A 22985-nucleotide genomic window follows, 5' to 3' on the forward strand; every position below is an offset into this window, starting at 1 on the left:
GAGTGAAGGTCATTCTAGGTTTAGAGAATAGCAAAGTCAGAAGAAAAGGAAAATTGGGGGTGTATAAATAGTACATAACCAAGTTTGGCTGAACAGAGACAAAAGGGAGTAATGTGAGAAAAGACTCATTAGGGAGATTGGGGTGAGATGTGAAGAGCCTTGGATGTCATACTAGAGAATAAATAATGTTTCATAAGCAATGGGAAATCACCAGAAGTTTTGAGCAAAGTAGTGAAGTGATGAGAGCAGTGCTCAAGATTATCCTGGCAGCATTTCTACTGTTTGGATTAGGGAAGGTGAGATGGGAAGTTCCTTTTGGATTCTCTTTCTTGCTGGCCTGTGATTGCTTTAGAGGACTAGCTCAGACCAGGAGGGTATCCGTGATTGAGAATGCTTTATAGTTACCATTTAATGGAGGATTATAGAGAGAGAATGAATGGGAAAAACCTGAATCTGTAAGAAAAGGGAGATGCTATTGGTATGTTCCATACTTTAGCAAGAGAAAAACAATGAGAATCTTTAGCAATTCTAAGAAAACATGACTGGGCCAGTGTGGTAATATTGAATGGAGCCTTCATGATGAGAAGATCATAGTGGAAGAAATACTGAATTTGGGATCAGAGGTCAGTATTTTGACTCTAGACTCTGCTCTTGGCTGCTTATTTTTAAATTCTCTGGATTTCAGTTACCTGAACTTTAAGAAAGTAGTTTTTCTCTAAGGTCCTTTTCAGTGTTATGATTCTGACCTGGCTTTTACACTTTGTTATTGTTATTTCAGTTATGTCTGACTTTTTGTGACCCCAATTAGGCTTTTTTTGCAGTAATTCTGGAGTGGTTTGCCATTTCCTTCTCCAGCTCATTTTACAGAAGAGGAAGCAAACAGGGTTAAGTAACTTGCCCAGGGCCACATAACAGCTAATAAGTGTCTGAGTCTAGATTTGAATTCATGAAGATGAGTATTCCTGAATCTAGGCCTCATGCTCTATTCATTGTGCTACTGAGCTGTTCTCCTTTCATACTTATTGGATATATAAACAGGGGCAAATTATGTCATCTTTCTGAGCCTCAGCTTCCCCGTCTGTAAAATGAGAAGCATAATATTTACACAACCTGCCTCCCAGAGGGCTGGCAGAGAAGCACTTTAGAAATAAGCTATCATTAATGATAAAAATTACTCCATCTTTCATACAGCTTAAGGAAAGAAAACAGAAGAAATTCCTATCAACCTCATGAACCATTTGTTAGTCGCTACGATTAAAAGTCTGGAGGATGAAGAGGTTCACATAAAAAAAAAAAACTCAGATGAAGATTCTCCATAGATTTATTTTAACCATCATGTTCCCTTCCTCAGTTCTTTGGATAATTGTCAAAGAGTTGACTGTATGTCCTTATTTCTAAAGCTTCCTGCTCCTGCTGACTCCCAAGCACAGAAGCCATTATATTCTTGTCTCTGAGTCTTTGTCTACTCCAAGGTAATTATAAGAGCTTACTGCATAGGGGAAGAGGAGGAGGCGGAGGAGGGGGATTTTGTGCAGAAAGCAATGAGGCAAAGGGGGAACCAGGAGCAAAGAGTGGAGTTGAATAGATAGTGAAGATAGAGGCTTTACAATCTGTGAAAAAGTCATTTCAAAGAGGCAACAGAAGGCCATTGGTGGGGAGAGGAAGGCATCTAGAAGAACGAATGCCAGGTAAATGAGGAAAGATCATAGAATGGTACAAAGAACATGAAAGCTTGAAAAAATCCTAGCACACAGAATATGAGAACTGGAAGGAACCCCAGAAATAGAAAGTGAGGGTTGGGAGGGACCTCAGGACATTGAATGTTAAAGCTAGAAGAGACTTTAAAATATTGAAGGCCAAAATGAGCAGTATAGGATAGAATGTTAGAATGGAAGAATTATTAGAACATTGAACTTATATCTAGCACAATAGAGGAAGACAAAGTGATTTTCCCAGTCATACAGCTCCATAAAAAACAATGGAGCTAAGATTTTAACCCAGGTTTCTAGACTCGCAGGTCTAGTGATCTTTTCATTTAATTCCCCTGCCTTCCTAGAGGTTGCAACATCTAGGAAAGCTTGTGAATCAGTGGTTAGTGCTATAGATTCTTTCTCTTTGTTGTCTTGTAGCCACATTTGGTCCCCAGGCCCAAAAAAGACTCTTATTGGAAAGATACACAGAAAAAAAGCCCATTCTGAGAAAATCAGAAGATGTTTTGCCTTAAGAAGAGAAAATTTGGCAGGAACACAAGGGCTGCTTTCAACTATATGAAGGATTGTCATGTGAAAGAGAGGTCAGATTTTTGTTTGTCCCCAAAAGGATCAATGAGTTTAAGTTTCAAAAAAATGAGTATAAGTTTCCTTATAAAGAAAAACTTCCTAAAATTATCATTCAGTTATTTCAGATTCTTTGTGACTCCATTTGGGATTTCTTGGTTTACCATTTCCTTCTCTAGCTCATTTGACAATGGAGAAAACTGAGGCAAACAGTGTTAAATGACTTGCCTGGAGTCACACAGTTAAGAAGTGTCTGAGGCCAGATTTGAACTCAGGAAGAAGAATCTTATCAACTCCAGGACTTGCTCTCTATTCACAGTGTCACCTAGGTGCCTAAAATTAACTTATTCAAAAGTGGTATGGGATATCTCAGGAGGGTTCCCTTATTTAGAGATCTTCATTTGGAGTCTTTAAGTCAGGAGTGACTTATATAGAGTATTTCGTTTCAGGTACAGGTCAGACTAAGTAGTCTCAAGTCTCCTTTCTATTCTTAGTTTCTGTAATTCTGAAGAGAGTCAATTGCAGTTTAATGGAAAGTAATTCTATTATTATAATACAGAAATTTCCTCTCTATCTCTGTGAGGTAGAAGATTTATTATTCTTATTTTACAGATGTGGAAACTGAGGGTCAAAAGAAATGAAATCACACAGCTACTTGAACTTAAGTCAGAGTTTTTTTTATTTGTTTCTTTTTGTTCTATTTTAATAATACCATACTGAATCTTCTATTTGGATGCTTTGATTGATCTCCTAAGGGATGTTTTTTGTTCTCAGCTTTTGTTGTTTTCTTTTTTTTTTGTAGCAGAGAAGTACATCCCTTTCCAAGACTGAAGATCACCTAACAGCAGCCAAAAGACAGCTTAGGCCCTGAAGGAACAGTATCTGAGATAGTACAATGGATAGAGCATTAAGCTGGAAGTCCAAAAAAGACATGGATTCAAGGCCCAGCTTCAGTAGGAACTAACCTTATGACCAAATAATTTCATGCCTCTTAGCCTCAGTTCCCCCTTCTGTAAAATAGAGATTTTCCCACTTACTCTGCTTCCTTCCCAGCATTGTTGTGAGGAAAGTGCTTCACAAACTATGAAATATAAGAGTAACATGAGCATTTTAAGTGGGTGCACAGGCAATGTGAATAAATATAACAGGTATGTACTTTTAGCCACGGAGTAGGTGCAGAGGCACGTTATTCTCAGTCCATATTTTGAGGGGGATTCAAACATTCAATGCTGTATTTTCAGCTTTATCCATTTTGTTTTGCAGCCAGGGAAGACTAAACAGTCAGTTCCAGACAGCTTGGAATCATCATGTTTCCATGAGGGTTGGTGTGCCTGGCACGGTCTCACACTCGTTCTTTCAGAGCCTGCTAGCAGAGGCTGACAAACCCCCGGCACACACATGAATGTGCCCACATGTGAACACCTACACTCACAATTGTACATGGGCACCCGGCCCATTCCACCTCTCCATGTGGACACACATGTATGAAGCAGCACATACTTGGGTGCTTATGAGTGTCTGGCTCTAAAATGACACATTTCTTCTCTGACATGACTGCCTCTGTTCCCCTTCCCTCCCCCCGACTCCCTCCTCACTCCCCCACATCCCTGCCCTGAGCAGATGTCTATTGTGAAGTGTTCCAGGGGGTTCCAGTTGAAGGACCCAGGGAATGCTGGAGTTCTGTGCAGGGAGGTGTTGAGAGGTCTGTGTGCATCTGACTATTGTGAGCTGTCTTCCCCTATTGGCTCTGAAAAGCTTGTGCTGAGCTGGGTCTGCATGACAGGGGGAGGCTCCGTGTCAATAAAAAGAGGGGGAAACAGGCATCGGGACTCCAGTTTTGAGGAGGACCTCGCTGTCCATTTACAGCCTCTGTTGCTGCTGCAGTGAGGAAGGCTGCTCAGGAAGGACAGCTCCTTCCTCTGACCCCCCGGACAAGACCATATTGAGGCTGGCAAGAAACCTGCAGGAGTTGGACCTCCTGTATCATCAAAAAGCACACCTTCTGCGAGAAGGTGAGAAGCTTCTCGGGAACAAAGAGACACACAAACAGGTAAAATTTCAGCATGGACAAGGAGCAGAGGGTGGGGAAGCATGGGATTTTATTTGTTTTTATTGATTTGTGCCTGGGGAACTCAGGGAGGTTGGAAGCCAGTGGGAGTGACCTTCTGAAAATTTCACACTGAGGGCTCATTAGTAGTTCCAAGGATGATTTACTGAGTGTCTGTTCCCTGAAATTTCCCTATAGTTACCATTTCTGTTTGAAATAAGTGTATTCTTCTGTACGTGTAGTTGGTAACTCAGCTTTGCTGCCAACTACACTTTGTGGATGGCAGTCCCGGCGCTCTCTCAGCACCGGGATAAGACCGGTGTACCCTTAGTTCTGGGATACATTCAGCCAGCTTAATTTCTGTTTACCTTGTGCTACACTCAACAAGTTCATGTTCTCTCCCTTGGCCAAATCGAATGGAGCACCTGGAGCTGATAAGCATTGCTCTAATGTCTGTAGTATTTTGTCATTTAGATAGTGCTTTGCTCATGATACTTTGCTAGTAGGGAGAGCAAGTATTATTGTCCCCATTTCTAGATGAGGAAACTGAAACCAGGGAAGGGACTGACTTCCCTAACATCATACAGCTGGTCAGTGGCAGAATGAAAGCTCAAAGTTCTCTTGACTTCAAATCTTAGAGCTTCAGAGAATCAGAATGCTTTAAAAAATGCTTTGTGAGCTTTCCTGTTGTTTAGATAACAGGAAACTGGGGCATTAGTGAGGTTCAGAAAATCTCTAATTGCCATATTTCAAAATGTACCACCAGTGGCCAACCTTTTTACTTGCCCCACAGTAATTTTTAATTACTCACAGTAGTATTTACTTCAGTGCCTTGATTCTGAGTAATTTTGCAAAGTATGAAGCTTTGTCTTTTTCTCAGTGGGCTCAGGGGGACTGATTCTAAAAACAAGCATATTTGGAAATTATTCCCTTGTCTTCTCTTCCATGGTACTTGCTTGATGAAAGCTGTAGAGTACAGAGAGAGTGACAGAGACAAGTTGAGGAGAGGGGAGGAAGAGAGTGGGAAACCTCCTGCCTGAATGAAAAACTCAGACATATTTTTTAAGTATATAGGATTCCAAACTTTTCCTAAAAGAAAAGTTGCAAAGACTCTGAAGGGAAGATTATAATTAGATAATACTGGGCAGCATTGGGTATTGGAAAGAACAGAAGATTAGAGGGCAAGGTTCTAGTCCTAGCTTTGCTATAAACTAACCATGTAATCTAGGGTAGAATCACTAAGAATTAAAAGCAAAATATGCTTAACATTCAAATTCTACTGGTGGTGGTAAGAGCTTGTACTAGGAATCAATAGGGGATGGTCTTGCTATAGACTTACTCATCACCACCTTGGATAAATCCCTTCTCTTCCCTTCCATGGTCTTCATTTTCTCCAGTTATCAAAGGTGGGATTTGGATGGATGATCTCTCATATTTCTTCTAGCTCTGACATTTTATGGGCTTTGTTCCAGCTAAAATTCTATGACCATGACTTGTTCTTCTCTGAGACTTTGTTTCCTCATCTGTAAAATGATGTGGATTGAACTAGATTAGCTCTCTGGTCCCTTTTTCTAATGGTAAACCCAGCCCCCTTTTGCTTTCTATAGTGTCTTTTACCAACAGTTTTCTAGTGCTTTACAAATATTCCTTAATCACATTCCCCTCCTGAAATATGCACAGCAGGGTAACAGATCTGATTTCAACACCCCTCCCACAGACAGAAAGACTTCATTCTCCATTATGCCTTTCATAGATTGATAAAACATATGCTTCTTTGTATTTCCAGGCTGACAGGGACTCCTGCAAGTGTCATTGTTATGTGTATCAGAATATCAATTTGTTTCTTTTATTCTTCTATTTCTTCTTTCTCTCATTCCTTTTTCTCAATTTTCTTTTTGCTTATCCTTCTCTTGCCTTTTGGTTCTATTTCTGTAGGTCATTTATTTTGAAGTACTCAGCTCAGATAAAGCCTGCGTGGGGTAGGTACAGGAGCGGGTGAATTCCGTTTGTGGAGGAGGTTTTTGCCTGCTCGGTGACAGGTGATCAGGAGCCCACTGTTTTGCCCCCTGTGAGTTAGGGATGCACTAGATGGAACACAAATCCTGTGTCTTCCAGAAAGGGTGTGGGTGTGAAGGCTTACACTAATTCCTCTGAATGTTCCATGTAATTGACAATTTTTTTAACTGATCAGGGAAATGGAACAGTTTTGTACGCTATTTGACCATCTGCGATCACAGGATGTCATAGCTATGGGAGACCTCAGAACGCAAAGTATTGTGACTTGGAAGAGAATGTAGAGTATATCAGATGAGATAAAACTTAATGCTAAGAAGGAGTCTTAGAATATGCAACATGGAATGTAACATCTGGGAGGGAGCTTAGAACATAGAATATAGGATTTAAGAACAGGGGAAGACTGAATCTTAGAATATTAGAATTTAAGAGCTTTAAGTGACAGTTTTACATCTCTGAGATTAAAAGAGGCCCTACAGACCACTTGGTCTAAATTTTCCCTAAATAGGAACCCCAACTAAAGCATCCTTGACAAGGTTACCCAACCTCTGCTTGAAGGCCCCTAGTGATGGGGACCATAGAATGTAAAATGTTATCACTTTAGAGACCATATAATTTGGGGGACTTTAACCCTTTTTTCTGTCATGGATCCTTTTGTCAGTCTGGCGAACTCTTTGTATTCTCCTTGGAATCATATTCATTACCGACAAAGCTAAATTTCAGTTAGAGATTAGTGAAAAATAAAGATTTTTTCTCCATTAAAGTTCACAGACACTCTGAAATATAACGACAACAATAACTAGAATTTAAATAGTTTAATATATTGCTAAATATTTAGGACTAAGTGCTTTACAAATATCTCATTTAAGTCCTACAACAACCCTGGGAGGAGGTAGTTGCTATTATTATCCCCATTTTACAGATAAGCTAACGGAAGCAAATAGAAGATAAATGATGGATCCAACCTTTACACAGTTAGTTAAGTATCTAAGGCTAGATTTGAAATCAGATCTTCCTGACTCCTGTTTGTGGAGTGCTTTGTTAGGACTCTTTAATTTAGTCCAATCCCACCATTTAACATCTAGAACAATGATGATCTCAAGTATATTATTACCATGTTCAAGGTGATGAAGGTAGTAGATGTTAAAGACTAGCCTCGTTGGAGCTTTAGAGACCTTAAAGATCATTAGTTCCACGCTCCTTCATCTCAGAGATACCCAGACTGAGAACCAGGAATTTGCTCAGGATTATCCAGGTAGCTAATAGCAGGGTAGCCTTGAACTCAGGTCCTCTGACTCCAAATGCAGACCTCTTTCTACTACCTGACAGCTGGATGATAAACATTCTCTATCATCTAGCAAATCTGCATGTGCTGTGGCCCCTACTGTTTCTTCTCTTTTATCTCTACCCTGAAATAAATTTATTTTATCTTTTGCCTTCAAGATTTTGGAATCCTTTTTAAATGTCGGTTATTGATTGTCCCAGCCCCCAGGACTCTGGGACTTTCCACCATGGCCATTGTATTTTATTAGACGTCTTAAATCATTTTGATAGAAATCAATATTTGGGAGACAATTTCAAGAAATGTCAGAGAAAATATAGAGAAGTAACCTGTTTCTCTCACCCATTTTCATCAATTCCTGTCACTTTGGAACATAAATGACACGTTCTTCATCGGGACTGACAAAGAGCTAAAAATATTTAATGAAATAGAAATCTCTGCCAGCAAGGTAGGACACATTAGCCACTAAACATTGACTCAGTGACTTTAGGGAAGCATGAGGGCCGCGTCCTTTTAAGCCTAATGCTGATCAAAGACTCCCAACTTCACACAAATTGATTTACTGGGGAGTAGAGTTAAATGGGCAGGATCTATTTAGGACTCGTGTTTCTGAAAGCTTCTGAATGTGCACCAGGGTCTCTGGGTCTCTAATATCTCTGCTTTGCCTGAAACACAGGTCACTCTATACAAAGAGATGCTGAATATTTTAATCTAGCATTTCAATAGCCTTTTGCATTTCAGCCAGTAGAAATACAAAGCAATTGAATTCAACATGTGTTTACTGAGCTTTTTCTATCAGCTTTGGGTTATGGTCCTTTAACTAACTGAGGCTAAAAGCTAGGAATCTAGGAAAGTAACTGGAGAAAATGCTTATTTTTAAATGTACATTATGGAAATGTAAGCTCCCAAGGCAATAGGATAGAAAAAATATTTTCTATCTTATCCTTCCTCCTTTCTCCCCCACTTCTCCATTGCTTTTGTCATTTTCCCAACTCTTCTTTCCTCACCTATTGTCTCTCTTGATTACTTGTACATTTTTTGTTCCATTCTGGTTACCTACTTCTTCCCATCACTTTCATTCTACATGATTCTTCTCTTGCATTAACTTTTTTTCTCAGTTTAGTTTTTGCTCAGATTGTTTCTCTATTAGTCACTTCAATTGAACAAATATTTATTAAATATTTATTACAGTGTTCAGAATGGGCAGTTAGGTGGTACCATGGATAAAGCACCAGACTTGAAGTCTCAGACCTCGAAGATTTGAGTTCAAATTAAGACACTAGCTATGTGACGTTGGCAGATCATTTAATCTTGTTTACCTAAATTTCTTCATCTGTATAAGAGAACTTGAGAGGGAATGACAAACCTCTTTGTCAAAAAAAAAAAAAAAACCAACATTAGAGGGGGTCATGAAGAATTAGACATGACTGAAAAATAAAAATAGTGCATAGAACATAAAAGGCAGCTTTGGCATAGCAGATAGAGAACTGGCCTTAATTTCAGAAAAATGTGTGTTTAAGTTTCACCTCTGGTACATATTGGTTGTGTCACAATTTCTCTGTGCCTTAGGCAACTCTTCAAAATTGTAAGTTGGAGGTGTCAATACCTATTGGTAGGGGAGTTTTCTTGCTTGAAATTTCCTATTCCCAGAAATAATCATTTAGCACCAAAAAAGACTTTAGCAATAATCTGATTTGTTACTCTCATCTTGCAGCTCAAGAAACTGAAGCTCAGAGAGATAAAATGACTTGCCCAAATTCACAGAGCTAGCAAATTTTAGAGTTAGGATTCAAACCTAGGTCCTCAGATTCCAAATTCTTTGATTTTGCCACTAACTCCCATGACTCAACTGGACAACTCTTTGCTCACCATTTTTTCCCCTCACTCTCTCTTCACTAAACTAAACCAGAACACGCCTGATTTAGATGCCCTCCTTGGAAAAGGGTTATTTTAAAACTATTTTCAATTTGTGTGTAGTGATATTGACCTCTGCTCTATTGTTCTGTTGTTCTTTTCTCTGGATATTAGCCTGAAATGAATTTGTTGCTGACCTCTCCCAGGCAGGGACTTCAGCCCTTTGTTTGCTGTGTCTCACCCATTATGAAGCTAAGTGATCTGTACGTTTGCCTCTCAATACAGATGGCAAATCATAATCCATCAGGTTTTCATGAATACTGAGAATACGAATAGGTCCATTGTTTCTCATTGACCTCCTTGATCCACTATGAACATAAAATGTTACCATGCCTGGTCCTGTGAGTGGTAGGAAGGATGCTGAATTTGTTTTGTCTAGGTAGAGATGAGTCTGGGAGTAATTAGTTTATCATTTAGCATCATTTCATATGGTAGCATTATTGGAACAGCATCATTTAGTGAAGAGAGTACTGGACTGGGATTCAATTCATTTACATCCACTAATAGCCCACATGTGCCAGGCCCTGTGCTGGGTAAGGGAAATATAGAGACAAGAACTAAAGAGACCTTGTCTTCAAGGAATTTACATGGGTGAGGGGAAGATTGGGAGGAAACAGAGAGAAATCAATATGTAAACAAACAAATGCATAGTATATTTGTATATGTATATGTATATGCATGCATAAGCACATATCTATGTCATTCTCTCTCTCTCTATATATATATCTTATTATATATTATCCTTCTCTCTCTCTCTATATATATATGTATATATATATATATATATATGTACACACATACTATATCAATATGTGATATATGAGAGAGGGGAAGAGAGAGAGAGAGAGAAAGAAAGAGGGGGAGGGTTGAGGGACAGAGGGGGAAGAAAGGGGAGAGAGAAGATGGGAAAGGAGAGAAGAAAGAGATGGACAGAGCCAATGGATGGGGGAAAAAGGGATGGGGAGAGACAGAGTTAAAGAGAGAAAGAAACAGAGGGATAGAAATAAAGAGATAGAGATAGAGAGAAAGGAGAAGCAGAGACAAAGAAGAGAGACAGACAGAAAAGAGAGATACAGAGGCTGACAGAGACAAAGACAGAGAAAATATAGATATATGTGAAATAGACCATAATTTCAGAGTAAGGGAGAGAATTTACAACTGGAAGGGCCACAGAAAGACTTACATGGGGAGTAGCACACAATCTGAGCCTTGAAGATAGCTAATGCTTCCAAGAGGACAGGAATCAAAAGCAATGGAGGAAAGTTATATCTTGTCTGTAGATTACCTGTATATTGTTGTTTGCAAATCATCTTCCCCAACAGATAATGAACTTTTTTTTATTTAAGACAAAGACTGTCATTTGCCTTTCTTTATATTCCCATCCTTAGCACCATACCTTGGTATATAGTAGTACAGGAATTTCACCCTGATGTTGCAGAAAACTTTTTACTAACTTTCTAATAGTGAACTGGGCTTCCTTGGGAGATAATGGTTTCCTCCCTACTGCAATTTTTGTTCTCAAAAAGAGGATGGATGACTACTTCTCAAGTAGATTATAATGGGGAGTGTGTGTAGGTGTGTATTGTGGAGGATGGGTTGGATTATATGGCTATGTGTTTCCCTCTAACTCTAAAACTGTAATTCTGTGGGCTCACAACAGAAACGTAACCCATCCATGATGGATATAATAATGCCTATCTCAAAGGAGTGCTATAAAACTTAAATGAGATAGCATATAGAAAACATTTTGCAAGTTATAGTTAGAAAAATGTAATTTATTATCAAATCAATAATATATTCTTGAAGTCTTAATGCAATTATAAAAACCATCAGGCTTAGAGTCAAATGACTTGGGTCTACATTCCCTAGCTCAAGATCTTAACTTTTTTTGGATCACACACCTAGTAAGTGTTAAGTGTCTGAGGTTGAATTTGAACTCAGATCCTCCTAACTCCAGGGCTGGTACTCCATTCACTGTAGCATATAGCTGCTCCAGATCTTAACATTTTGATGTCCTATATCCCACTAGGAGTTTTTCTGGTGAAGACCATGAACCCCCTTCTCAGAATAATTATTTTAAAGAGATAAAATAGCATATATTGGATTGTAAAAGAAATCTATTATATTGAAATAGTCATCAGATTTTTTTTTAAGTTCAGAGACCCCAGATTAAGAACCCATGACTTAGTCCAAACCCTTTATTTTATAGACAAAGGAATTGGAGCTATCTTTCTAAAGTAACACAGGTGCTAAGTGGCAGAGACAAGTTTTGAATCCAGAACTGCTGACTAATATTAAATTGTTTTAAAAAGAAACTGCCTTATAACAATGAGAAATATATGTCTATATATCAAATGTATGTGTGTACACACACATGCACACAGGGTATGTGTATATGTATGGTGAGCTCATAATGTGATACATATGTGTCCATGCACATGCATGTACTTTTTATATACATATCCATATATGTATATATCTTTTATATATAGATAGGCACATGTGTGCACATACAGGTTGTCCTCAAAACTTAAAACTACATTAAGAGTTTGGGGATATCCTCTGTGTGTGTATTTAAAATATTAGATATACTATTATTAATTTATAGATAACACTCAATGTATAATAATATATATTAGATTTTGTGAATATCTATACAATATACATATACATGCATGAATGTGGAATGTATGGCATAGATAGCTATAGATAGATGTAAATATATGTATATTATGAAAAAGAAATCCAACTGGAGGTCATATACAGAATGATACAAATCATATTTGGAGTGGCCTTTATTTGGACCAATATAGTCGTCATCCTCTCCCTAAGACTTCTCATGACTCACAGTATAGTGTTCACGGTGACTCTGGACTCTTGAGGCTTCTGCCAGTAAAATATAATCACTGGCCCGTCTTACCAAGCTAATTAAGTACAAACTGAGAGATGGCCTGTGTATTTATTGCTCTGATAAATGTAGAGGGGGAGGGTGATTAGGAGCTCAGCTCCTGGGAAGCGAAATGATTACTTTTTTGCCACAGTAACTTATAAAAAGCATCTCCTACAGCATGGAGGTGATCCATTGAGGGGCTGTTTTGTTTTATAATAGATGTTTAGTCCAATTCACAGAAAAAGTCTCTGGATTGAGGGTGGCTAGTAGCTAGACCTTATGTGATCTACAGTCTTCTCCCAAAACAAGATCTCCATTTTCCCTTTTCATCCCCATTCACTGTCTTTCCTGAAATAACTGTGTTGGTTTTGGATTCCATTAATTCAAGGCCAGAATGGAGAAGAACTCAGTGATTCTGTTACTTGAAGCCTTGAATGGGACCATAGTAACAGTCATTGAGTATTTCATCAAATGAAAATAATGTAAACATGTCAGAAGAATACCTTTAGCCTTCAACTCTGTCTTCTCTCTCTTTCTTCCATGCTTTCTTTCCTGCCTTCCTCCTCACTCTCTGGCTGAGTTCCAGTTCACCTCTTTCTCCCTTTATTCATTTCCTTTTTACCTCTCGTTCTTTTCACTCCTCTTTTCCTCCTTTCTTCTGTCTATCCCTCTTTTCCTATCTTCTCCTCCTCTCTTCTCCTCTTTCCTTTCCCTCTCTCATTTCCTCTTTATCTTCCCTCCCCTTATTTCTCCCATACTTTCAGTTTTTTTTACTTCTCTCTTCCCTTTTCCCTTCTTCTCTCCTTGATTTATCTTGAAATGAATTTGAAATAGTAAGTATTGCTGAGAACTTTGAGATGTCAGTGGGACAAACCCCATGCCCATCTGCTAACAAATGGATCCAGGCTCAGAAATGGACTTCAGTTCAAGGTTTAAAATGAGGTTACAATCTTTTCAGAGCAGTCCTAGAATCATTAGCCATTAAAACTTGAAGGGACCACAGAAATCATTTAATTCAACATCTTGATTTTATAGAGAAAAAAACTGAGGCACAGAAAGGAAGTGACTTGCTCAACATCTTACAGAGCACTAGTGACAAAGCAGTCTAGAGCCCAGGATACTGAGTTCTAGACCATGAATCTTTCCATTTGCTATATGTGGTTTGATCTTGGGCAAATTATGCATTCTCTCAGCCTCAGTTTCCCCATCTGTAAAATGAAAGAATCAGATTAGATTTTTTTTTTTTTGCTTTGACATGCCATATATATTCTAAAGTCCCTCTCAGACTTAACATTCTGTGTTCAAAATTCCCTTCCAGTGCTGACGTTCTATGTTTCTGTGATTCTAGAGTGGATTGAGGAAACATTGAATCCCAGAGATATTAGCAAAGAAAAAAAGGCCGGCTTTGATGGCAGACTGAATATAGATGAAGGGAGACAAGGGTCAAAAGAACACAACAAAGTGTTCTTTGGCATTTATCATATTTTCCAAAGACCAGAGGATAGATTTTGGTCCATTTGATGACCTTGTCTCTAGTGTCTGTGCTTCTCTTTCTCTCGATGCAGGAGGTGTTTCCAGAACAAAATGGAATGGCAGGTCTTGATTCTGATTCTTTGCCTCAGCACATTTCCCTCAGTCTCTGCTGACTGCCCAGCCCAATGCTCTATGTGTGCTGTGCAAACTCAAAACTTGGACAAGCCCATCAACCCACTGGTAGGTCTTGAGTATGTCATTGTTATTCTAGGTATTGCCTGGGACACAGATAATTGAACTGCACTGAAGAGGAATGGGGGAAGGTCAGCATAAAAAGGCCTGACCTATCAAATAATCAGACTGCTTTCCTTTGCGTGGGGGAGGGCGAAGGGGAAGACAAGTTATAAGAAACTTGCTCCTCAATAGTATAGTATATGTTAAGATGATCACAAAGGTCCTTCCCCTTCTGTATTGCAGAATTGAGGGATAACATAGGAATCTTCCCTCTGAAATTATCTCCAATTTGTCATGTATATATTTATGTTTATAAACACACATTTATTTATATATATGTATGTATACAGACGCATATAGCTTATTTGTATATCGTCTTTTGCCTGTTGTTTTTGCCTTGGACTGAGCTAAAGACAAGAACTTTCCCTTTTTCTTTATACCCCAGGGTAAGTACAGTGTCTGGCACTTAGTAGGTGCTTAATAAATGCCTGTTGACTGACTGACTGTTGTCTTTTTGCTCAATGTGGCGCAGACGTGTTTCCTGGAGTGTCAGACCATCCTGACGTCTAACACGGAATGGGAGAAGTGTAAGAGCTTTCTGTCACTCTTCACTCCTTTTATGCTGGGTCTTCGTGGGAAAGAAGAGCTTGGAGATATGTCGGTAACCTCTGAAGAGCTGTATGGTGAGCAGGGGAAGCCCTCCGCGGAGCTCACCAAGACCATGGAGAAGTTGGCCAATATCCTGATGCAGGAGAACATCCACGGCCGAGTCCCGAGCCACCCATATGGGGACCTCCTCCCCAAGGTGGATGAACATGCTATATCCGAGCTGATGGAGGATTCGCAGCAGTACCACAGAGCCTTGGAGGCTGGAGAGCTGGGCTACCCTAGCGAGGACGCAGCAGCCGCTTGGACCGGCACCCCAAAGGAAGAGATGAAACGCTACGGAGGCTTCCTGCGCAAGTACCCCAAGAGGAGCTCCGAGGTGGCAGGAGCCGGCGATGGCCAGGAGCAGGAAGACTTGCACAAGCGCTACGGAGGCTTCATGAGAAGGATTCGCCCCAAGCTCAAGTGGGACAATCAGAAGAGGTACGGAGGCTTTCTTCGGCGGCAGTTCAAAGTGGTGACACGGTCCGAGGAAGACCCCAACGCCTACTCGGGGGAGGTCTCGGGCCTGTAGAGCTTCCCCTCGGCCCAGCAGAAAAAAGCCCTGGAGCTAACCTCCTTCTCCTCTGGACTAATTACACACCCATACTTTGTGCTTGGCTGCATATTTTATACAGAAGGAAGATCCAAGCCTGTGTCAGGGGTACTAGCACGTCCAAGTCCCGCAGTGTCTGGTAGCACCAGGGAGACCAAGTTGGTTTCGATCCCATTTTCCATTCATTTATAATTCTCACTGCAATAGAACTGAGATTTCTTCTCCTTGTGGTCCCAATATAAACTGACACAGATCAACAGATGCACACACACATACACCCCCCCCCCAAAACAAAACAAAACAAAACAAAAAACAACAACCCAAAAAACACCCAGATCCTTCCCAAATCAGTGGATTTTAATATCCTCCCCCTCCCCCCCAGGAAGATCTTATGAGTAATCCCTAGTATGTCTTCCTCCTGTACAAAACCCATTAAGCAGACCCATCTGACAGCACTCTGTCTCTAAATGCTGCATCTATTGGGCCAAAGAGTGTCTGTGTACTACATTTCATGGCCCTCTGAGAAAGTTTTCAGGCCTCAGCCTTTGCTGCCCCGAAATCCTTCTGGGAAATGTAGTCCAATAGAAGGGTAATTGCCTCACCAGGTACTTACTCTTAGATATATAATTCCTGAATTCCAGGTAACCAAAGTCCTCTAAAGTCCAGCTTCTTAAATTGTGGGTTGAAACTCCATATGGGTTCCATAACTGAAGGTGGGGGTTGTGAAATTAAGATTTATTATCAGTAAATGTTTGATTTGTATACATATTTTATATACCTATGTACCTGGAGTCATGTAAAACTTCTTGGTTGAAAAGGAGTTGCAAGTGGAAAAAGTTGAAGAGGTCCTCCTCTAAGAAATATACTTGAAATACTCTAGAGAATGTGAGGACCTGTGGTATTATCCATCATATAACAAATATTTAAGGCCTAATGTGTGCAGTCTGGTATAGCTGCTGGAACAAAGGCAGAGTTCAGTAAATTAATGTCCCTGTCTTCAACATATGAATTCCTGCTCAGCTCTTTGTTAGTGCTCTTCCAAAGACCTTTCTTAATTTATTCTCTAATAGGAAAAGAATCTTGATATTCTTTGAATCTTGTATAGTTCTGTTTGAGAATACATACTAGAATAATGAGTTCCTTCTCTCCCCCTTCCCTGGCCAATTAGTAAAGAAAAAGGATCTTGAAGAAACTACAATTTTTGTTACCAATAATAATGTTGATTGAGGGACATGAATGAATCAAGAACATGTGAAATATGCTTCCTTAAATATTTATGTAGAGTTGAATATGCATAGGAAATTTATGCTTGGATCAAGACCCATTCTGAGTTCCAAAACTTTAAGGGAAAGATTCAACAAACTTAAAATGCAAACCTGTTCCCTTGGCCCTCGTTAGTTTAATTAAAATGATCAGCATCCTTTTCCTACCCGAGATGAACTGTGGTGGATTCAGACTGATGAGGTGAGGAATGATCAGCCACTTGAGTCACCATATCAGCTGCTGAGAGCCCACACCATATGGTCCACCATATGGGATTGACTTGGACTGAGGCCGTCTAGAAGCAACAGATAGAAAATGAAAGAATGCCTTAATGACCACCCTTTCCAACCAGCATCTCAAAAACAAACAAATCTGATGATGAAACAATTCAAAAGTCAAATTGGCTCCCTAGGCTCCTCAAGATATTGGCAGTTGACCTTACAGAGCTATAGCCTTGAGAACCATAGAAGGCAGACTGAATCCTAGAATCTCAAGGAAGGAAGGAACCAAAGAAATGATTTAATCTAGTTCTTTACCCGAAGCATAAACTTTCTCTTATCCTCTTCTGTAAGTGGTCATCCCCCTTCCATTTGAACACTTCTGCTGAAAGAAAACTCACCATCATCCAAAGTAACCCATTTCACCATTAGTCAATTCTGAATGCTAGAAAGTCTTATTTTAAATCCAAATTTGCCCTCCAATAACTTTTCCCCATTTCTCCCTAAAATTTCCTCCTGGGTCCAAGGAGAACAAATCAAATGCTTCTTTTTCATGATAGTCTTTTTGTTATCTGAGGGCCAGTGTTTTTGGATTTTGATGTATTATACCAATTGCAGCCTAGCACAAATATTTATCCACAGTTATTAAGTCTATAGTGATGTTCCAATTGTACAGATTGTTTTCTTTCCTTTTAAAAAATTCAGTTTACATGACTAAACTGGAGTCTGATCTGTCTGAAATGGGACAGTATCATACCCTCCTTTCTTTTCTTCTGTATTATAAATAAAATGAAGATGCTAATAACTCTTCTGTGTCCCATAGGCTCTGTTCACAAAATTTTCCTTATTGGTAGCAATATAAAGATATTTTGGATTTTACTGTTACAGTAAATAATAGAATTATAGTTTTTAGAACTATGAGGGATCTTAGAGAACATGTGGTCTAATAGACTCATTCTTACAGATAAGGTAACTGAAACTTGGGCTTAAGTGTCTTGTCCATGGTTACACTGCTAGTAAGTAGAAGAGGAAAGATTTGAAATTCTCAACTCCAAGGCATTCTATTCATGATTTCATGTTACCTGTTCATTGGAAGAGACACCTTAGAACACAGAATATCAAACATTAAAGCTAGAAAGGACCTAGAAACAAGGAATGTGAGAACTGGAAGGGACTGAAGAAATTCTCTAATTCAAAAACTTTTATTTTACAGAGGAAGAAACTGACATTTGTGGGGTGGAGTGGGAAGAGATTTGTTCAAGATCAAACATTGAGGTAGTGGCAGAGTGGGGATCTGAAGCCAGGTCTCCTCAGTTCTAGATGAGTATTCTTTCCATCTCGCTGCCACCCTTTTAGTTTCGTTCATAAATAGAGCCCCAGATTCTGCAAAGCACTCCATATACACCAAAGCTTCTTATACTGTGGGTTGTGACCCCATAAACAGTTTCATAACTGAATGTGGGGATTATGAAATTATGATTTATTATCAGGAAATGTTTGATTTGCATACTATTTTATATACACATATGTTCAAGGTCATGTAAAAATTTCTCAGGTGAAAAGAGGCCACAAGAGGAAAAATTTAAGAAGCCGTGATATATATTATCTCTCTTAAGCCACACAATCTGGTGAGATGGTATGATAGGTATTTTATCCCTGTTTTGCAAAGGAAGAAATAGGCGCAGTTAGATTAAGTAGCTTGCCCATGATTACACTGCCAGAAAGTATCAGATGCACCAGTTTTGCATGATTTTAGGCTGAGTATACCAATTCACGCAGCTTAATCAAAGGTATAAGAACATGGATAACAACATTTCCCATTATATCTAGTAGTTGAAAAACATGTATGTTGACTCAGTTAAAATTCTATCCATAAATAGTTCAAATGGCAGTGGGGAATAAAACCAAGGGAAACCGTGAATGGCAAATTAATAACAATAACAGTATAATTTATATAGCATTTTAAGGTTTTCAGTGTTGTTGTTCAGTCATTTTACACTCTTCATGACTCCATTTAGAGCTTTCTTGACAAAGATACTGAAGTAATTTGTCATTTCCTTCTCCAGCTCATTTTACAGATAAGGAAACTGAGGGAAGCAAAGTTATGTTAGTTGCTTAGGGCCATGTGGTTAAAGTCTGAGGCCATATTTGCAACCATGAAAATGAATTTTCCTGACCCCAGAACTACTGCTCTATCCACTATACTACCTAGTTGACCCTGCAACAACTTTGGATTCTAATTTTCTGACTTTAAACAAAATATTTGATATGTGGCACAGTGGCAAGAATACTGAATTCAATGAATTTCAATCCATTCATGAGTCTTTATTTCTCTGAGTGTTTGTTTCCTCATCTGTAAAACGAGGGGCCCAGCCTAGAGAATCCCTATGTTCTCTCTCAATTCCAAATCCTATGAAACTACCCTATAATCAATATATTTGAAGCCAGCTAGTCAACAAGAATTTTTTAAGGACCTACTATGTGCCAGGCACAGTGTTAAATGATGAGAATACGAAAAAAAGGAAAAGGTGGGGGCTATGCTTTCAAGGAGCACAAAAGCAAGGTCCTGGATATAGGGATATAGCATATTAAGGTTTTTATGTTCTGCTTCTATTGGGGACCCCACTTTAGACACCCTGGGATCCATGAATTGTAGGTGAAGAGAGGAACAATTCTTATATCTCAGTGTCTCAGTCCTCATCCTCCTTGATCTCTGCAGCATTTGATATTATCCACCATCTTTATGCTCTTCCCATCTCCAAGAGCTTCATCTCAGGGGATGGCTAGATTTTTTGTTTCTTTTCTTTTTTTCTGGCTATTTTTCCTCCTTCTACTCTAAATGAGAAGTTCCTTATCACTTTGTGTCAAGAAGCCCTTTGAGCCAGACAAGGAGCCTTTTCTCAGAATCTTGTTTTTAAATGGATAAAATAAACTGCACGAGATTATTAATGTAACCAATTATATTGAAATCAAAATGTCATTTTTCCTCATCCAAGTTGATGGACTCCCTGAAATCTGCAGACCTTGGAAATCCCTGGGCCTCTTCTCTAAATGTTCCCCCTCAACTCTCATTTTATATGAAATCATAACATTTTATAGCTGGACAGAAGCTAAGAGGCCATCTAATCCAACTCTTCCATTTTATAGTGAAGGGACCTGAGGGATAAAGAAAAGTGATTTTTCCCAAGTAAGAATGAGAGACAGGTTTCAAGACTAGATCCTCTGACTCCAAATCTACACTTCTTACTACTTTGGAGCCATAGTGATGGGAGAGACAATCAAGGCTACATCCCGAGGCACTGAATCTAGAGATGCAGACAGTGATGGCACTTACTCTGCAGTATCTTAGCAAGAATTTTTGTTGTTCAGTAATTTCCATTGTGCCTGACTTTTCATGACCCCATTTGAGGTTTTCTTGGCAAAAATACTGGTGTAGTTTGCCATTTCTTTGTCTAGTTCATTTTATAGATGAGGAAACTGAGGTAAAAAGGGTTGAGTCTTTCTCTAGATCATTTTACAGATGAGGTCACACAGCTAGCAAGTGTCTGAGGCCAGATTTGAAGGCAGAAAGATGAGTGTTCTTGACTTCAAGCCTGGTGCCCTACTCATTATGCCACCTAGCAAGAATAAATTCTCTTCAATAAGGAAACTGTTTAGCTTATGTGAAATTCTCCCCTAATCTACTTTGCCTCCTCTCCCCATTCTCATTCTTTTCTTCTCCTACAGGGGAGAGTTCAGGAGTTACTTCTTGTCTAGAATATTGAAATCACTTGAAGTCATTTTGTACAGTAGAAATAATGTTGAATTTGGAGTGAAAGGACCTAGAAAGCATCTTTGAGTTACCTCTGTCCCTTCCTATCTTCATGGCCCTGTGCAAATTATTTAACCACTCTGGACCCCAGTTTCCTTATCTGCATAATGTGGGGATTAGACAACATGACCCCAGTGTTTTTAATAGTCTAAATCTATTATCCCATAATATTTATACTTCTAGTATTTTTCCTTTTGAAAGTCCATTTTATATGTCATTGACACATTTATATTTCTAAAACACAGAGCTGATTGTATCACTTCCTACTAAGAAATCTGTAATGGCTCCCATTTGCCTCCCTAATTAAGCACAAATCAGCCAACTTGGTATTTAAGACTTACCACAGTTTGATCCCAGTCTATCTTTACAAACTAGCCTCTCTCTCTCTCTTTCCTTGGTGTATCCTAGACTCTAGGAAAATTAGTCTTTCCATCTTTCTCTTGTTATGTAGTTGTTTTAATGTGGATGACAGAGAGGCAAAAGTAGGTATCTCTGGAGTCTCCTGCCACTTTTCTCCAAGGAAATTGGGGCCATTTAGAGACTGGCCACTCTGCTCTCCTCAGAGAGAGGGGGCACTGGCTTAGAATTCTGTGTGCTCCTTTAAATATTATCAATTTAAGGGATGAGATTTTTAAGATTTTAGCTAAACTCCTGGTTGCTATTCATTAATGGAAAAGGAAAGTACTCAATAAATCCAAGACTTGACTCTCCTTGATTCTACAAATGCCAGCTCCACAATGAACACACATAGCAAACAGTAAAGAAAATCTTTTATTCAAGTCAATAGCAAAACAGAAGTGGTTGAAAGTATACATTTGAGAATATATACCAGACAATACACAGAGTAAATGAGTTCTCCCTTTGGAAATGAGATAATCCAACTCAACACAAGAAAGTTCCACATCCCATCCTAAGAGAAATTCCCTGAAGTCTCTAGTGTAACAAGCTGAGAAGAAGGAAGCAATCCAAGTTCTAGACGTCAATTTCTTCCCAGAAACCTCCTTCCATCTACCTGAAGGGAAGTTAGATCTGTCTTGAAGCTGGAAGTCATAAGACATCAAAGAGACCAAAGAGAACTTTTTCTCTTTTTTTCCTTTCTTGCCAACTGTGGCCTGCCTCTCACACAAGCTCAATACATTGAGTAATCAACTGCCTCAAGAATCTGATACAAGTGGCCATTAGCCAGTGTTATACTGAAAACACCCTATGCTTTACCTTCCCGTTGGGTGCTTTTCTTCTTGAATGGGCCACAGACTCAATTCCTACTTATGGTTCCAAGGTCCAATTCAAATATTACCTTCTTCATGAAACTTCTCTGATATCTTCAATAAGAAGTGATTTTCTTCCCAACTTCCCTAGACCTTTACTCCTACATCATTTGTCATATTGTTCTGTCTTGTATAATACTTCCTCACATTTGTCTTGCATCCCCTTTTGGACTCTGAGCTTTTTGAGGGCAGAGGCTGTATCTAAATCATCTCTGTAGCCTTTATAGCATCTAACATGTGAACAGCCCCATAGGAGATACTCAGTAAATATTTACTGAATAAATGAATAAATTTAATGCAGTTAGGAACATATTTAAACAAAAATAGAAAGAAGTAAAAGTCCCTACATACCAAATTAATTTTAATGAACATCTATTAAATTCCTACTAAAGAGCAATGGACACAGAGATAAATAAGACATGAAAATAGAAAATATTGGACTTATTTGGGAAATGGTGAGTAGACCAACTTGGTTGAAATAATTTTCCTTATCTGTTCTCTCATGACTTTTCAATTCTCTTTAGACATTTGTCATTATTTGTATCATTTCTTTATCATTTTCACCCTTTAAACTGGAACATATCATAGTAGTGGAAAATATTAGTTTTAATACATATTAACAGTGTGGCTTTGGACAAGTCACTTAGAGATCTCTCTGAATCTCAGTTTTCCCATCTATAGAAAGAAGATGATATTTGTACTGCCCACCTAATAGCAGATTTCTAAGGAAAATAAACCACAGTGTACTTCAGAAGCTTGAGCTAGTTATTATGATAGAGTTCATAGCATTTAGAAGAGAGTCTTTAGGGACATCTACTCCAACCCTCTCGTTTAACAGATGAGGAAACCAAAGTACGGAGAGGGACAAGCACAAGGTCATATAGTTGTGGTTCATCCTTTGTTTTTGAAGAAGGTGCTTTCTTGACTTGTCCATGAATTGGATTTAAGTGAGGCAGAATTGCAGAAAGTTATCAGCCTCCCTCTCTCATGCTGAGTCATCAAAGTCCAGTGACAAGACCAAAGGAAGGGCAACTGCAATGGCCTGGGATACACAGATGACTTTGGTGTCTTTAACATGTGACCAAGCTCTAAGTG

At 39.0% G+C, this 22985-nt stretch overlaps 1 protein-coding gene across 1 annotated transcript; it reads left to right on the plus strand.

Moving 5' to 3' along the window:
- Positions 1–3687: 3687 nt before the first annotated feature.
- On the plus strand, positions 3688–17616 carry PDYN (prodynorphin). The gene is made up of 3 exons (XM_051979968.1): positions 3688–4326; positions 13988–14135; positions 14662–17616. Exons 2-3 carry the CDS (start codon positions 14007–14009, stop codon positions 15307–15309), a joined length of 777 nt encoding a protein of 258 aa, XP_051835928.1. The 5' UTR covers positions 3688–4326; positions 13988–14006; the 3' UTR covers positions 15310–17616.
- The last annotated feature ends 5369 nt before the right edge of the window (positions 17617–22985 follow it).

The sequence above is a fragment of the Antechinus flavipes genome, chromosome 2 (assembly GCF_016432865.1).
Source record: "Antechinus flavipes isolate AdamAnt ecotype Samford, QLD, Australia chromosome 2, AdamAnt_v2, whole genome shotgun sequence".
Lineage (NCBI taxonomy): Eukaryota > Metazoa > Chordata > Mammalia > Dasyuromorphia > Dasyuridae > Antechinus > Antechinus flavipes.

Excerpts from the sequence above, each read along its gene's own strand:
- PDYN (XM_051979968.1), top strand. The coding sequence starts at position 14,007 with ATGGAATGGCAGGTCTTGATTCTGATTCTTTGCCTCAGCACATTTCCC. Across the intron at positions 14,136-14,661 it reads ACAAGCCCATCAACCCACTG|ACGTGTTTCCTGGAGTGTCA; the intron begins GTAGGTCTTGAG and ends AATGTGGCGCAG.